At 37.0% G+C, this 17454-nt stretch overlaps 1 protein-coding gene across 6 annotated transcripts in view; it reads left to right on the plus strand.

Moving 5' to 3' along the window:
• Window positions 1-17454, plus strand: part of plch1 (phospholipase C, eta 1) — a 71359-nt gene that overhangs the window by 33129 nt on the left and 20776 nt on the right. For all 6 annotated transcript variants that reach the window (XM_026191882.1, XM_026191883.1, XM_026191885.1 and 3 more), the window contains 8 exons: window positions 3036-3279; window positions 3648-3777; window positions 6126-6296; window positions 6855-6948; window positions 8392-8595; window positions 9228-9348; window positions 13706-13877; window positions 16971-17078. In XM_026191882.1, coding sequence (XP_026047667.1) covers window positions 3036-3279; window positions 3648-3777; window positions 6126-6296; window positions 6855-6948; window positions 8392-8595; window positions 9228-9348; window positions 13706-13877; window positions 16971-17078 — 1244 coding nt within the window. The remainder of the gene's footprint in view (window positions 1-3035; window positions 3280-3647; window positions 3778-6125; window positions 6297-6854; window positions 6949-8391; window positions 8596-9227; window positions 9349-13705; window positions 13878-16970; window positions 17079-17454) is intronic.

The raw sequence follows: 17454 nt of genomic DNA on the forward strand, positions 1-17454 counted from the left end.
TACTGCTGCATTTTGCGGCAATAGTTTTACAGCTTGTTTTGCAAATTACCACATTTTGTGCAACATCCTCCTTGTTATATCCAAACGACAGCGAGTCGCATTCCCTTGCTCGTCTGAAATTGACGCTGTTGCCATATTTTTCCTTATCTGGTAGTATATAAATACGCATGGTGAACGCAGTGGTTGGGAGGGGTGGATTAATGATGCATTCGCAGTGTGTGGGAGAAAAAAATAAACTCAGTCAATCACATGCAGACAGCTTTATATTGCCTGTGCAATTTATGTTCGGTGGTTACAATAAAGCCATTTTAACCATTGTACGTGGAAAAACTTGTGATACATAGAGTATATTGCTCACCGCTAGCTCCAACAAGACTATAAAGTGCTACTATTAAAGTACTGTGTCATACATTACTGTAATATTCTAAGATCGCTGCATCTTACTATAACACACAAATGTTTTTATCTCAGTGAAGTTCTCTTAAAAAATCAGTAGCTGACCAAAATTTGCACAAAGGTACATATTAGGCCCCTCAATGTTCCTATGTATATTATGGATGCAGATATTATGATATCAAAATATTGCCTAGCTACTGCATACCAACAGGCTAAATTGACCTGTTTGTTTTTATACATCTTTAGCACCCTAGGAAAGCATTGTGTCATTTTTATTTCACAACAGTAACATCATGTTTACATACCCAAAACTTGAATTGGCTGTGATATATCATGACATCATTATGCTGCATAGCTGCCTCCTAAAATGGCCTAAAGAGGACCAAAAAATATTGCAGCATTCATTAGATTATTAATATGAATTGCTGAATTTGGAAAAAACAAAAAACAAATCCTAAAATAATGGCATTGGTATTACCGGTATATATTGTTATTTACACCTGTGTAACTTGTTGGAAAGATTGTGATTTGGTTTAATACAGAAAAAAATAATCTGCTATGGGTTGAAACAAGGCGCTTTTGTTGTTTAGATCTAAACAAATGAGAGTGAGATTACAAACCCCACTCTGCTCTTTACATGCCTAATTGTCTGATCACGCAGATGTTGCACTATTAGACATTGTACTGTTTCTAGTACAATACTCAACAGTTAAAGCTATAAAAAGCTAACAACATAAGATTATTTCTACTTACATAATAATAGCACTAATAATACTTTTATTTATTTATTTATTCTTAGCACATATCATGTTTCAAAGTGCTTGACAGATTGTGCAGCAGTAAACCTTTTTCCTGGAATGTCTGTTGAAGTTTAATAATCTGAGTTTGCCACATTGCTCTGGCTCTGAGAGGATTATCGTTATATGTTTCACGGCCCCCTCAAAGCATCGTTAGCACTTTTTTATTTTATATCAACCCACTGAGGCATACATCTGTCTATGGACCTGTCCTTAAATGTGTACATGGCAGTGTGTGTGTTTGTGTGTGTCTGTGAGTAGACTGTCAACATTAGATAAGCCTCTTAGATACTCTCCATTGACATGATTAAGAGAAACACACAACAGCTGCATGAATATTTCTTTGAAAGTGTGTGTGTGTGTTTCTAAGCAGTATCAAAACAAGGCGGCCATATTGTTACTTTCTGTCATACTGTAGCAGGATTTCAGAGATGAGATAATGTAACAGGAAGTGACATGGTAAGAGTGTGATGGTGGATAATTTTGGAATGGATCATAACAAAATTGATTTTAGGATGAGTAGAGAGGCAATTAATTTAATGAAAAACTCATCAATTCTTTAATTAGTCATTTAAATATTATGCTAAAACAAAAACGTTTACTCTTCTGAGTAAGGGGCTTTGTGCGTTGATGAGAGTCATTAACAAAACATTTTATAGACATAAGGAAAAAAGCAGCAACTTGAAGTGATGCATTGAGTGGATTTTAGATTCAGCAAAGGTCATAGTTTACTGCAGGCACTCTCTCTTTCCTCACAAAGGCACAGACTCATAGTTAGCTGGGTTTATACTGAAATCTCATTAGGCTGTGATATTCTGCAGCATATAGGAGCAGCTTATGTTCTTTCTCTGCCTTTATGTATTTCACATAAAAGCAGTGTGTGAAGGAACTGGCATCTTTTTAATCATGGTGATTTTTCAAAAAGCTTTTCATGTTCTTTTCATGTTATCCCTTGTTTTATGTTCTGCTGGCTTTGTGTTTTTGTCATTATGCTTCTGTAGGTTCTTCTGTTTCTTGAAGTTAAAGACAATTAATTTTGTTAATCCATTTTTTTTCAATTTGTCAGCAAATAATGAACTTTAAATTTTCCATCCTGTCTCTTCCAGCCCTCAAGCCCATTCAACCTTATTTAAGAATTCGTCTTTAAAAACTCTATTCTCTCCTTATTTCTCTTCTCAGCCCCCACCTGATTTTATCATGTTAAAGAGGAGTTCTTCTGTCCTATAGTCACCAAGTGTTTGCTAACTTGAAATAGTGTGATTGTTGGGGTTTTCTCTTTAATAATTTAGGGTCTTTACCTTGGAATAGAAATTGCCTTGAGACAACTGGCTCCATATAAATAAATTTAAACTGAACCAAATGCATATAATTTATTATTGATTTTTTTTAAAAAAGTGTTTGGGTGCTGCTTTTTTCATTTTTTCTTTAGATTAAACATCAATATTTTATAGTACACTTTAATTTAGAGCAAATGTGCATTCACGGGATAAATGTCTGTCTTAGATGTAAACAGATGGCATAACTCTATCACTTTTCAATATATCTATATCTATATCTATAGATATAGATATAGATATATATCTATATCTATATCTATATCTATATATATATATATATTTTTTTTTTACCAACAATGTTATACCAAAGCTTTAGTTTTTATTACTATAATACCTATTATACCAACTAACTAGCTACTTTTTTTCAAAAGTTTTATATCAGCAGCCTTTCATTTGAGTTGTTATTCAGTATTAACTAGAGAGACAATTATTAATGATACCTAAAAGCTGCCTTTTTAATTTATTATTTTTTTCCTTTCTTTCCATCTTTTCTTTTCACTATCAGTCACCATCGATTCACTGTATAAGGTGACAGAGGGCGGCCAGTCGGACATCTTCCATCGGCATGCGGATGGCACCTTCGACCCTGCCTGCTGTTTCACTGTTTATCATGGAAACCACATGGAGTCCCTTGACCTGGTGACATCAAATGCAGAGGAAGCCAGAACCTGGATAACTGGTCTTCGCTACCTGATGGCGGGAATCAGTGATGAGGACTCTTTGGCTAAACGCCAGCGTACACACGATCAATATCCTTTAAACAAATAGCTACAGAGAAATCATGAACATCGGTTTTCTAGGAAGGAAAAGAGTTTTGTATTCATATTTTTTTAAGTTCAGAAGGAAACATTTAATCCTTTAAAATAAAATTCTTCACCACAATGCAAAGTATAATTGTTTTCCTTAAGAAAATAACTTTGCATTCATGCACGTCGTCAAAAAAATTATTTCTACTATTAAAGCTGGCAATCAGCATATTTTTGCCTAAACTTTTTTCATCCATGTTTGTCAGTGTTTCCTATTAAACAAGTGGAAATGCAAAAAATGATCCTGACAATTTTTATAAACATAGAAACATAAAACCTACGTCTTTTTCCTTAATGTGTGTGTGTCTCACATGGATGAAGCAGACATTTGAAGAGGCCGATAAGAACGGAGATGGCCTGCTAAACATTGACGAAATCTACCAACTTCTTCATAAGCTGAATGTCAATCTGCCACGCAGGAAGGTCAAGCAAATGTTTCAGGTTAGAATATGAAACCATTCCAAATGAATTTATATATTTTTTCTGTATATAAATATTTAGGTCAACATAAAGGTTTTCCATTTTAGCACATTAGAGGAGCTCAGCTGTTGTAATTATTATGCCTGTGTGTAATTCAAATATATATGTTAGAGATATTTAGTAGTATTTTAGCCCTTATGCATGAGATAATTTTATAGGAAAAGAACATTTTAATGTAAGAACAGTAGTGATAGTGAGGAATGTACCGGCTGCAGACACCAGGAGTGTCAGTCTCATTTTTCTTCATGGGGCAAATACAGCCCAGTTTCATTCTGTCTAAATAAGTTTAAGTACACATTCAACCCAAGAGATGCCCTGAGAAAAATTATTGCAATTTCAACACACCATTTTCAACTTGGTTTTAGTTTCTCTACACTATAAAGCAATGCAGCTGGAGAAAATCGAGGAAACTAATTACTGTTGTTCACTGGGATTGCAGAGGCAGAAATAAAGCAATAAATTATATGTGAATTCACAGATAATTTCTATTATTTTTTATTATTATTTACCTTTAATGGATCAGTAATTTTTATATCTTTATAAAAAAGAGACTGTAAATACAGTTAAACATTCACACTGTATGCCCTCCTCATCTGAAATTTCCACATTTTTCAAAGCCATTCTGTGGGCAGGATTGGACCCTCTTGTAGCCCCCCTGCCACAGACTGTATATACCGCAGGCTTTTCTAATGTTAATTATTGTGTACTTTAGGAACGTACAGCATTAAAAATAAAGCTCTTACTTTTAAGTACCACAAAAACAAACATAAATGACACATGGTACTCCCTCCCCAACAAATGTATCCAGCCACAAAGACATCAGAAGTAATTACAACAATCTGACAATTTGTTAATTAACTGGGCCGATTAATTAATTCTTGCATCCCATCATCAAAAAAATAAAACTCAACTGCTTGATTGCCTGTGTAGGTGTCCTGGCACAATAGGCAACTAGGGCCACAACTGTCAAGTTGCTCAGGTATGACTACATCAGAGAAGTGTTGTTGTTCTCTCAATTTAACAAAAACAAAAACTCAGCTAAACCATACTTAATGAAATCATTGGTGGGCCTATTGCTCAGATGTAGAGGCTGAGAAATGGTTTCAGTGCCTTTAAGCTTTTAAATCGCTCTTCATGAGAACATGTTGTGTGGTAAATCCCTATTTAAGCCAAGAATTACATCATTTTTTAAAATAAATCTAATTTGCTGATATGAAAAATCTGAACAGTATTAACCCCTTTAAGTCTCCTCTTCTCCAGTCTTTCATTAGTTCACAGATGATACAGTGAATCTCAGAATGTTTCATCCTCTCACAATGGAATAAATTGAAAGTGTTCAGTCTCTGCATTTAGATTAGAAAGAAAATTTCCTCAATATATCTTTTTCCAGTGACGCACCAGGAGACATCATCACCTGAACAGCTTTTGGTGCTTAAAATATCCAGAGTCTGTCTGTTTTCTGTCCATGTATTCCAAGTCAATCACAGTGATTTCTCCTTTTCGTTGTGTGTAGATTCTGTCTATGATCGAGTTCCCAATGCTCACAGTGAACTCATTATGGGATTGCGATGGAGGCATTAGCTAGTATTATTAGATTTAGTGTCGAATGGGCCTCCGTGAGATCCAGGTAATATGAGATGTTGGATCCCACCGAGCCGGTGGAGCGTGGTGGCAGGATAGAATGAGGAGCGAGCCCAGCTGTGTATGTCCCCTGGAAACATCTAGTGAGATATGAGTTTCGGAAGAAAAAAAAAGAGAAAGTGGTAATGTGTTTATATATAGAAAAAATGCTGGTCCATGGTGTCTGCTTGGTGCTAGTGTGAACCTGTGCTGTATGAGTGTAAAAGGATGAGACAGTATGCAGCTACCGTGTGCACACCTGCACAGTTTAAGACTATTTGCACGTTGGTAGGATAATAGCTTTTCAGTTATAGGACATGGAATATGCAACTTCTTGCATTATGATCATTTGGATCAAATATCAAGGAACATATAAATTAACAGGTGGGAAGAACTCATGGCACTTTTCATACTGCAGACAAAATGTCACATTGAACTGCAGCTTCACTGGGAAGAACAAGCGCCAACGGTAGATTTATTCAGAACTGAAGAAGATTAACTTAACATGACACAGAGTACAACAACGTTCAATTGTAATAGTTTTAATTGTGAAACAATGAGCAGAATTTCTGTCTCAGCGAAGCCTTGTGCTGATAATCACACTGCAGAGCTTGAGTGTGCATGAAAATAATAGGCTTTCCAAGCTATCGTCATATCGCCAATGACATATCACTCTGTCATCATCACAGGAAGCAGACACAGATGATCAACAGGGCACTCTCACATACGAGGAGTTCTCTGTCTTCTACAAGATGATGTCTCTGAGACGGGACCTGTATCTGCTGATGATGGCATACAGCGATAGGAAGGACCACCTGACAGCTGAAGAACTGGTCAACTTCCTGCACAACGAGCAAAAGGTGCGCCAATCGAATTCTCAGCAAAGGATGTTAAAATCCATCACAGTTTTATAATGAGAAGTCCAGAGTCTCAAAAATCAGCTCTCTTAATTTTAATTTGGCCTCAGAAAAGAGATTCATTATATTCCTATTCACGCTCTCCTTGTTGCTCCAGTGTCTAACTCCCTTTGCCTAAGCTGTCTGCCCAGAGGAATCTGCTCCACTAAGCCAATGTATTGCATCTAAAATTGGTTTGTGTCATGGGAGCACTTGGCTTGTTTTATATGACTTTTCTATGCTCTTTTTCTTTCTTCTCAAGGTTTTCTTTTTTCTTACAGAGTTTTTACTTCTCTTACATTTCAATGGTGTAATTTTTCATCACGCCCCATTTTTTGTTCCCACCCTAATATACTCAGGTTAATATGTTTCTAAAATTGAGCTGCTGAATTTAGTACAAAAATGGGAAGTAACACTGACTACTTTGACCTTCTAGACTTAAATGAAACTGGGTATTTACTGCCTTTCAAATGCTGCAAATATAGGTCTTTTCACATTTTCTGTTACTTTTTTTCTGTATAGATGACCAATGTGACTCCAGAGTATGTTGCAGAAATCATTGACAAGTTTGAAGTGTCAGAAGAAAATAAACAACAATGCGTTATGGGGATTGAAGGTAACTTTAACTTCTTTATCCTCCCTTTCAGAGTTTTCTATTTGCATTTCTAAATCTTGGACGTTGTCAGCCTCTCTCTTTCCTTCCCTGTGTTTGTCATGGCACATCATCACTTTGCAACACCAATGCTTATACTTTTATTTGCAATTAGTTTTCATACTCTTAAGATCAAGACCAGCTATTGATAGAGTTGATGCCATTTTGGTTATTTGGAGGTAACAAAGGGGCCAGTTAAAAAAAAAAAATTAATTATGAAACATTATATTACCCTTTGTATGTCTCCAGGTTAAAATTCATAAAAATATTTGACATTCATAAACAACTTTTCTTAATATTGGCTGTAAATTCCAATCCTCATAATAGAAATTCTATAAACTGCTAGCAAGAAATGATGGGAACTATAAAAGGAGGACCGTGAATGGTTCTGATTTTATCTCTGAGTGTCATTTTAAGTATCATCCCATGTACTCAAAGGGTGACCTTAAAGGAGGAGAAGGCGTGAGGATGGATGAGGACAGCCAAAGTGTGAAAATTGGCAAATCAGAATGTGGGTGGTGGAAAAGAGAAAAGTCAGTGAGGCCAGAGTAGATGAGGGGTGGGAGGACAAGGGGGTAAGGCTAATCTTGTCGTCTGAGGCATGAAGTCCGCCATTGTCTGTATGTCTGGCCAACCAGATCGGTATTACCGTGTTGCAGCTCTGAATCATAGGTGTCCAAACAGAAGTCACAGGATGTACATGTTTTTCTATGGCATGAAGAAAAAGATGTGCTGTACAGTTTTTGGTCTCTTAACAACTGTGTTTCCAACAGATGTTAATATTCATGCCTCCAAGTGTGTTGTTACAATCTAAACTTAATCTCAATATCCCATGGTCAGGCACATGTGATCAATCACCAAATTTATGCTACATTTTTAAAATCTCTTTCTTATTTTAATTCCCCTCCTCAGTCTGCTTCCCCACATTAACTCTCTGCTTCTCCTTTCTTCCTTCCTTTCTTTTCCTTATTTTCGCTTGCTCTTGGTATTCCTGTCTCATTTCTTTGCATTCTCGCTGGATGAAAGGAAACTTTCTTCCTTCTTACTCCCCTTCATGCTGGACCACCCCCCCAAAAGTTAACAATGTGAAGTATATCTAACAGTGTGGCTTGAAACCACATCGCTGTGGTTTTTAGAGTTATTTGTGATCCATTTGTAGTTTTGTAGAGACTGACTTGGTGATCAAGAGATGTGGGTAGAAGTTCTGAAATAATCCCATGGATTGTTATTCAAAAAAAGAAAAAAACATTTTACTAGTTTAGGAAAAAGAAAGATATATATAAAAAGGGGGGTTAGTCTATTTCACACAAAAGCTGTAAAACATAACTGAAACTAAGGTTTCAGTATGGATGTTTATTTTTCCCCTGTAATTTCTTTTGTTAATTAAAATTCATATTTTTCTTTCAGGTTTCACAAATTTCATGCGCTGTCCAACGTGTGACATTTTCAACCCATTGCACCATGAGGTAAATCAAGACATGGACCAGCCTCTGTGTAACTACTTCATCGCCTCCTCTCATAACACCTACTTGACTGGAGATCAGCTCCTCTCCCACTCCAAGACTGACATGTATGCCTGGGTGCTGCAGTCTGGTTGCCGCTGTGTAGAAGGTAAAGATATAGCTCTATTTAAATGTGTGATCTGACCCATTGCACGGAAGACATTAAGCATGTAGGAAAAAGTGAAAAAAAGGAAGGTAAAAATGTTCAAATGGATGATAGATGACTTCCATTACACTACATCACTGGGTCTACTGCTTAATGGTTCATGCTGTAGAACAGTACCCTCATTAATGTAACTAGTAACACCTGAGCCTTTCATATTGTAACTAATCAGTATGTCTGCAGTGAAAATGTAGTACCGTAATTAGACAAAAATGTTTGGTGGCTCATAATAGTAAAAAATGATCTTGATTTCAGCATGTACTAAATTATGTTGTTTGTGTGTGTTTTTTCTCACTGCATGGATCCTTTTGGGGACAAAATAGCTTCACCTCAACATAAAACACAATCTTACAACCTGTAATATCCCAACTGGTCATAACATTTAAAAACATGTAGAAGAGCTGTGAAATCAAAGGTTATTCAAATACATTTTCTGTTTCCCATATGGAAAGTTGAACAGTGATAACAGACTAAAAACTCACAGCAGTAGCATTGTGTTGCTGTATTTTCTTCCGAGGAGAGAACTGTATATAAATAGTTTCAGTATTTATGAATCATTGCTCCTTCTTCTCCTACAGTGGACTGTTGGGATGGTCCTGAAGGAGAGCCGATGGTCCAGCATGGCTACACTCTGACCTCAAAGATCCCATTCAAGTCTGTCATAGAGACCATCAATAAATATGCCTTCATAAATAACCAGTGAGTCAAAACTTCTCTGTGTTTATGTGTGTGTGTTTTTTAATGTGTGTGTCTGGAGGAGAGAGACAGAGTGTTTGTGAATGTTTAATGGACACTAGACACTTCCATTATCCTATTATTAGTGATGGGATTTCCGGCTCTTTTTAGAGAACCGGCTCTTTTGATTCGGCTCACTAAAAAGAGCCGACTCTTTCGGCTCCGAACCGGCTCTTCAGGTTGTTTTGTTGCTTCACTAATTTATTATTAACAATAATATAAAATTATGCACAAAAGGAATTAGTAATGTAAAAAAAGTGGTTTTATTTATATATGTTTATATATAAATATATATGGTGGCCCCTAGAGACAAAGCACGTACAAACTCCAAAACACATTTCTAGCATGAACTGAACTTCCAAAACAGAGCTACCTAGATCACTTAAATTACACAATTGAAAGCATATGTGTATGTTTGTGTATTTATACACAAGCACTCCTATATATTCAAAAAATTTTTTGTTACCACTAGGTAACAAAAGTTCAACACTGCCCCCAGCATCCTGGAGCACTTCTGTTGTCTTTTGTACGTGTTTTGAGTTTTTATGTGCTTCAGAGTTTGTACGTGTTTTGTCTCTAAGGGCCACCGTAAATATACTTTTATTTATTCACGCCACATAAAATGTAATAAATAAATCATATAATACAAAAACCAACTATTCACATTTCAACTTTTAACTATTTAAAATTTTCAGCTTTTTCCTTTTACAAACTTAAAGTGAAACAACACAAAACACTGCAAACCACAACACAGTTAAATGTAAATTATAATATGAAAACAAAAAGAACATGCATATTCTCTGTCATATAGGCCTGCACGAATAAACTTTCTGAATCCTTTATCATCTGCAACTGAAAATAGTTGTGGATGATCACTATACCTTTCTAATGTGACGTTGTTGTCCCTGGCTCTTTCTCTCTCTTTCCCTCCTGCTCTGTTCCTGTGCTACTGAGTGTAACTACCGCCCCTCCCCCCTCCCCCCAGCGTAAAGCACAAGGCTCGCATGCTGACTGAAGCAGAAACAAAGTGCGAGAGAGGGTGAGAGAAAGAAAAAAAAACCCCCACGGCTCGCGATAAGGAGCCGGCTCGCGTCGTTCACGTCAAAGATCCGGCTCTAAGAGCCGTTTTGTTCGTGACCGACACATCACTACCTATTATCCCATTATTTTAGTGGGGGAGAAAACAGCTTTGAATACTAAATGGAAATTATGTTTGGCTTATTTATCCTTCAGTTTACTCACTAACATGATATAAACATAATTTCTGTTTTTCACACTGTTATAACGAAATATTGGTGATTACAATGAAGGTTTCCCCAGAAATGTTTAAATACGAAGTTGCAGAAAGTAGATAATTAGAGAACACTGTGATTCCTGGCACTGAATAGCACCTATTACCCAGCCATCTGTTTAGCAGCACTTCCTCTAGCTCCCCGAGGAGCCACGGTTTGTCTCTGTCAGGTCCAACATTACCCAAACAAAGTGTTGAATGATGCAGCTTCCTGCTGCCACATTGGCTCAATTTGACATCCAGTATTGCAGCTTCTTGTGATGGCAGCGATTGTGTTATAAAACCATTTATCTGTTTCTAATAAAGACGATATTGGAGTACCCTCAGTTTCTGTAAGTAAACAAAAAGTGTGACTACATTTGGCAGCATGTTGAAATGTTTGGTAAAGTTAATTAAAAGTTGTATGCCTGTTCTTTAACTTATTTTCAACTTAACTTTGTTCATTTTTGAGACATTGTTGGCAGAAATATACAGCTATTTTAAGTTTAAAGGGAACAGATTGACGGCATGTCCTATTCAGAGTTTGCCTGTAACTGTCTACTTTAAACCTTTAAAATTCATGATACATGTTCTATAGACCTGTTTAACTACTATGCTACCTAGCTGGATCAAATATTTGTAATAATGGGTCATTATCCGTTTGCATTGTTAAACACCGTCTGATCAGTTTTGCAGCATTTTGCGTACTCTGAGCAAAGAGTATAGCCCCTACACATCAGAACATGTCTGCCCGCCTGAGGTAGATGTATCATTTATTCAATTAGATGTTGGGATGTTGTTTTTCTTAACGATGGAAATAATACCATGATTATCCACTTATGTTTTTTCTGTGGTTTTTCTTATGGTTCTGAGCTGGTCAGTCCATTCGTTTTTCATGAATGTACTAGATTGTTTATTTGGCCACTCCTGAAGTTTTTGCTGCCCTTTGCACTTTGCATTGCATTTTTTTAACCTCTTGCACTACCATCTCTTTAGGCCCCATATTTGAAAATCCCCCCCCCCCCCCCCCCCAAAAAAAAAATAATGTACATAAATGAATTATCTCCAGGATTTTCCTCTAACTGTTAAAACCACCCTGAAATTGTTTAATTTTGTTTTAGTTACTTTTTGAGCTTCTGTAAGTAATTCTTAAACAGGTAATGTCATGGCACTGGGTGATCCAGTGTTTATGTAATTGGACCTGTTTAATTCCGATTCATTTAATATTCTAAGGTTTAGTTTCTGTTTGTTGTTGTATTTTTGCTATGTTTAGTATTTTTTTTTCTCAATTCAGGGGCTGCATCCTTCTGAGGCCGCATTTGAAGGCCAATTACGTCATAGCGACGCAACGAAGGCTGTCCCAATTTGAAGGCTGCTCCAAATGTGGCCGACAGTTATTGTTCGGCTTTTTTTCAGTGTTTTATTTGTTCCTGAGTAAATCCGTTTGGCTGAGATTAAAATCATAGTTTTCACACAGCTAAATAAACATCAAACAGAAGACTGATTAAACAGAAGTGTGAGATGGTCAAGAATTTACTCCAATATCCTGTTATAGTTTACATAGCAAGGAGCAGACGGTTGAGTTTATTAAACTCCACCGAGACAGCGGTGACGCAAATCTGAAGGCTAGACCGTCCCATTTCACAGCCTCGCACTTCCGGCCTTCTTGGTCTTCAGAAGACCAGGCCCACATAGACCGCGAAGGTCAGGTCCTCGGAAGGATGCAGCCCCTGAATTGAGACACAGCTATTGTTTACATGTCCCTCTCTTCTCTCCCCATGCGGGTAGTGGTTCTTTCCATCTGTTTGTCATCCTGTCAGTGGATCAGATTATTTTATGTTTGTGACCATTTACTTGGGTACTTTGCCTTTTGTTCCTGTTAATTGTTTTCTTCTGAGTTTGGTTCTGTGTTGGTGAGTCCTTTTGGGTCCACAACTCTGCCTCTGACACACCTACAACTGCAGTTATGAAAGATAATGGATTTTTATTCATTGTTTGATTCCACTGTGGTGTACAGCAGCAAAACTGAAATAAATAAATGAATAAATAAAAGTGCCTTTATCCAGCAAGCTATGGACCTGTACTGAGTACAAATCAATAGTTTAAGCCATTAATGACCCAAGAAATAAAACAAAGATTTCATGATGATGCGCTCTAGTATAAAATAAATGTTTAGTATTGTCATGTGAAACGTGCCAATTATGAAAAAATTACTGATCCTAATTAACTTAAGTGTTTATAATAATAATGACAGCAAGAACAGACTAATAAAATCAATGTCATGTGCTTTATTGCTCTCTTTTCTCTCCTGTTGCCATTTTCACTTTCTATATTCAGTAAATTTTTTATCATCAGTGCCACCTGTTAATGAGATTAATGGGCCCGAGGCTATAATGAAAGAGAGTGAGTCTCTGCTCTCCCGCATCACATGCGCGCACACACAAACAGGCACAAGCACACATTACGCAGTTCATTGGGCTGCCTCGGTGTTTCACCTGGGAGGAGCTGCTAGATGTTTGAAATGAAATGACTCTCTCTCTGTTGTCTCTTTTTGTCTTTAGCTCTTTGGCAGAGAACTAGTGCCTGCGTCTGTGTCTGTGTGTGCGTGTGCGCGCGTGCTCATGTCCCTGTGTGTGTTGTTCATGCAAGTGTGTGTTTCAAGGATCAGAGGTGGGAGTGAAAGCGAGGCTGTGTCCCCTGAGGGAGAGCTGTCAGTCTGACAAACCTGACATTTGAGCTGTACTGCTGTGTGGCCACAAGTCATTTCACCTTTTCTAAATGAAAACACACACACACACACACAGCCCACTGACTCGCATACACCATGCCATGCCACAGAGGTGCAGCTGTATTTTTATGATTTACCTCCTTTTTGCTCTGTTGAATTGAGGTGAGAAATGGGAGCACAGTTTGAAATGTGATTTATGATCATGTCAGCAGATCCATCTCACTTCAGTCCATTGATTTCGTTTAAGGCACATTTTGAGAGTGTGGACAGCGTTTATGTAACTTAAAGAAAGCTGAGTATGTGTCTTGTTCTTTTTTTTAAAGGTATCCAGTGATTCTCTCCATAGAGAACCACTGTAGCATCCAGCAGCAAAAGAAGATTGCACAGTACCTGCGAGAAATCTTTGCAGACAAACTGGACATAGGAGATGTACTGAGTGGAGACTGCAAAACATTACCCAGTCCTCACAGCCTGCAAGGCAAGATACTCATCAAAGTAAGAATAAGTCTAAAGTGGTTAGACGAATGGAAGATGGACTGACAGTGCATGCTTTAAATGAATGAATGTCTTACTGAATTCAAATATGACGTGTCAGTTAGTACACTTGTGAATAAATGCAACTGCATCAGCTCTCCTCTCACTTCAGTAAACAAAGTAGTGTGCTGAGCATATGCCAATTTTACTTCATGTGCACGAGTTCAGAAGGTACTGCAAGGCCACTAACTATTTCCAATAAACAGATGAAGTGAAGGAAGAGGAGCAGGGAGTGGGAGAGGGTGTGGAAGTGGTGCAAAACTAGGTCAATGTATTAATCATAGGCAAGAAAGAGAGAAGAACGAGACGCTAGTATATGATGAGTGAGGCTTTAAGTTTTGTTATCTGCAAACACAAAAGTCTGCAGAACTGCTGAGCTCCAGTTTAATGATTAAATTATTTTAGTTTTCGAGGCAAAATTGATTCAGAGGATCAAATCTTCTTCAGGGTGCTGGATCAAAATATAGCCTTAAAACTTTTGAAGAGAATAAATTATTTAATTGCAGCCCAACCTTGTGCCGTCTTTATGCTTTTTCTGAGATGTTGGTACAATTTTGCCTTGCACTTTATTTTTTTTGTGCTTGGATGTGTGAATATTTTTTAAAATAACCATGACAACTAATTGTAACTAGCAATGTTGAATTGAAAAATATTTTATAATACAACCTACCACATACAACATCACAACAAATCTTTGAAATATCAAAGTTTATCATCCTTATTTATTTATTTGTATTTAGCAAATTGAAAACAAAGAAAGCCCAGTTTCTTGTACTTATTCAAGAAACTCAATATATTGCAATTTTCCTCAAATGACAGATCATAATATAAAATTTTTAATTTTTAATAAATTTTTTCATGAACTTAAAATTAAGTTATCTGAGGCTTGTGACATTGCACTTTGTCCTGCTGTAAGCAGCCTGTCAGCAGATAGTAAACTGGGGTCATAAAGGGATGGACATGGCCACCAACAATAGTCGGGTAGGCTGGGTGTTGGTACTTAGGGGCCCAAAGTGTGCCAAGAAAATGTTCCTCACACCATTCTATCACCAGCAGCCTGAACCATTGATACAATGCAGCATTAATCCATGCTTTTATGATATTTACACCGATTTACATTTCTGATCCTGCCATGTGAATACTCCAAGAGAAATCTAGACCTGTCGGACTATATTATTATTATTATTTTTTTAGTCCAGTTAGGTGAGCCTGTGTAATGTTTCCTGTTCTCAGCTGACAGGAGTGTCATCTGGTGTGATTTTCTGCTGCTGTAGCCCATCTGTTTCAAGTTTGACATATCATGCATTCATCCAAAAAAGTTGTTATATGAGTTACTGGTGACTTCTTTTCCACTCATATCAGTCTGGTCAGTCCCTCTGACTTAAGACATCCACAAGGCTTTTTTTTTAAACCAGAAAACTGCATATTTTCTGTGTTTCAGACCATACTCTGTAAACTCTAGAAATAATTTTATTGGAAATTCCAGACCAGCCCATTTGGCACCAACCAGCAGGTCAAAGTGCACCTTTCTTCCACATTGCAATGCTTGGTTTTAGCTTTAGCAGATGTGCAAATGCCATGTGCATATACTTAAATCTATCCATGCATTACTATTGGCTGGTGAGATATTTGAAGTTGACAGATGTACATAAAAGAGTGCCTGGTTAGTGTACACAAATGTTTCCTTTAGGGTAATTTTAATAGTTTTTAATTTGGCATGTGACTGTTGTAGTTTGCATCTTAACAGCAGCCAAAGTAGGCTTCTTACCATAGTATGCTTCATGATAATTTTGTATTATGTCATTTAAACATGATTGTTTTGAAGTTTCTTTTAAGCTTGTTCACAGTACACCTCAATGTGAACAAGCAATAACAAAATATACTTACCAAATTTTTTTGAACACACAAAATCTTTTGTGTATTACTAAACTGGTGTACTTCCACAGCAATCAGATATATTCTTCAGTCGATGTAATCATATAGATAAAAGTAACAATTTAGAGTGACCTTACAATGGATGTTGCACTTGCAAGTTTATCTAAGAACATTACCATGTCTATCCTCACAAGCTTATCTGTTTAGAGCAATAGCCTCTCCCAAGATGCAGGAAAAGTGTCCAGCAAAAATGATCTAAAAATTGTGGTTGATCTAAAAAGACCTGAGACCCAAGATCCTTATCCACCAGTGCAGTAGGAGTTGCCCAGAGACCCCAAGAGAGAGTACAACAAAAGCTTTCACCATTTGTTGGATTTTTTTAAATATATATAAGAATGAGATATAGTGCAGCTTATCTGTAATGTTGAAGAAGGTCTGCATTGTTCTCTGTGAAAAGAAAACCTGGATCTGTCTTATATGGTCAGATGTCTGCAAAGTTAAAGAGCATTATTGATTTTCTATAAAGGCCCTTTGCTCCCCCATCTTTTTTGTCCCTCTGTTTGAGAGGCTTTCACCTTTCTCAATAAACCAGAGGAGCAAGAGCAGAAGAGGCCAGACAGTCACAAGACAATGAAGAAAACTGGCGTAAAGATTTTTGACAGTCACAGATAGATAGAAGGAAAGGGGATGTATTACTTGCTGAAGTGAGGGCGGTGATGTACTGCAGTAAGCATAGAGTATGCCATTGATAGTAGAAGAAGACGCTTAGAAAATTTTAACTCCCACTCACACCTCCAGAGTGGCTTACTAATGGGCTTCCACTGTGTGCTGAAAGGAGTGCTCGGAAAGCTTCTCAGAGACTCTGCAGATGACTGTTTAGAATGTATGTGATTGCACATATGTGTGTCTTTTGTTGTTTTCTGTGCTTATATCCTTTAATTTTTTCCTGCTGAATCTAGTAAAGCATCTTCAAAAATTAGGAGGATGCTCATTATCTGCCTGTATATATTCTGGAGTCAGAGATATTGAATTGTGCTGTGTTATTCTTGGACTATCTTAGAAGTCCAAGCAGAGTGGGTGTTCATGTGTATAAAAGGGATGAGCGATGCATTTAAGACATATGCATGGGTCAAATGTCTATCCTCTCATGTCTTGGTCTGTGTTTTTTTTCCCATGCAGGGAAAACGCCTGCCTGCCTATCTGTCTGCGGATGCTGAAGAAGGGGAGGTGTCCGATGATGACAGCGCTGATGAAATTGAGGACGACTTCAAGCTCAAGAGCAGTAATGTAAGAGAGAGGAATAAATCTATGAATGATGATGTGCACACACCGAAGCATGAACCCTCAAATTATCATGTCCAAATAGACAAGTTTTTTTGCATTACTTGAAACCTTCTTGCTTGTTTTCAGTTAGATCCTGTCATAATTTCTTGACTTTTTTTGTATCTATGCACTTAATATATACATCATTATGTTGGTAACAGTATTATAATATGATGATAATATGATTATGAGACTGTTATAATATGATGCAAACTGCATATTTCAGTTCCACATTAATAAGAAAAATTAAATAATGTAATATTACTCAGGTAAAACCACTGTCGATACAAGATATTACTTGGATTTCAGTTGAATTTTACTTTGGTAATTAACTTGTCAT

This window comes from Astatotilapia calliptera, chromosome 14 (genome assembly GCF_900246225.1).
Source record: "Astatotilapia calliptera chromosome 14, fAstCal1.2, whole genome shotgun sequence".
Classification (NCBI taxonomy): domain Eukaryota; kingdom Metazoa; phylum Chordata; class Actinopteri; order Cichliformes; family Cichlidae; genus Astatotilapia; species Astatotilapia calliptera.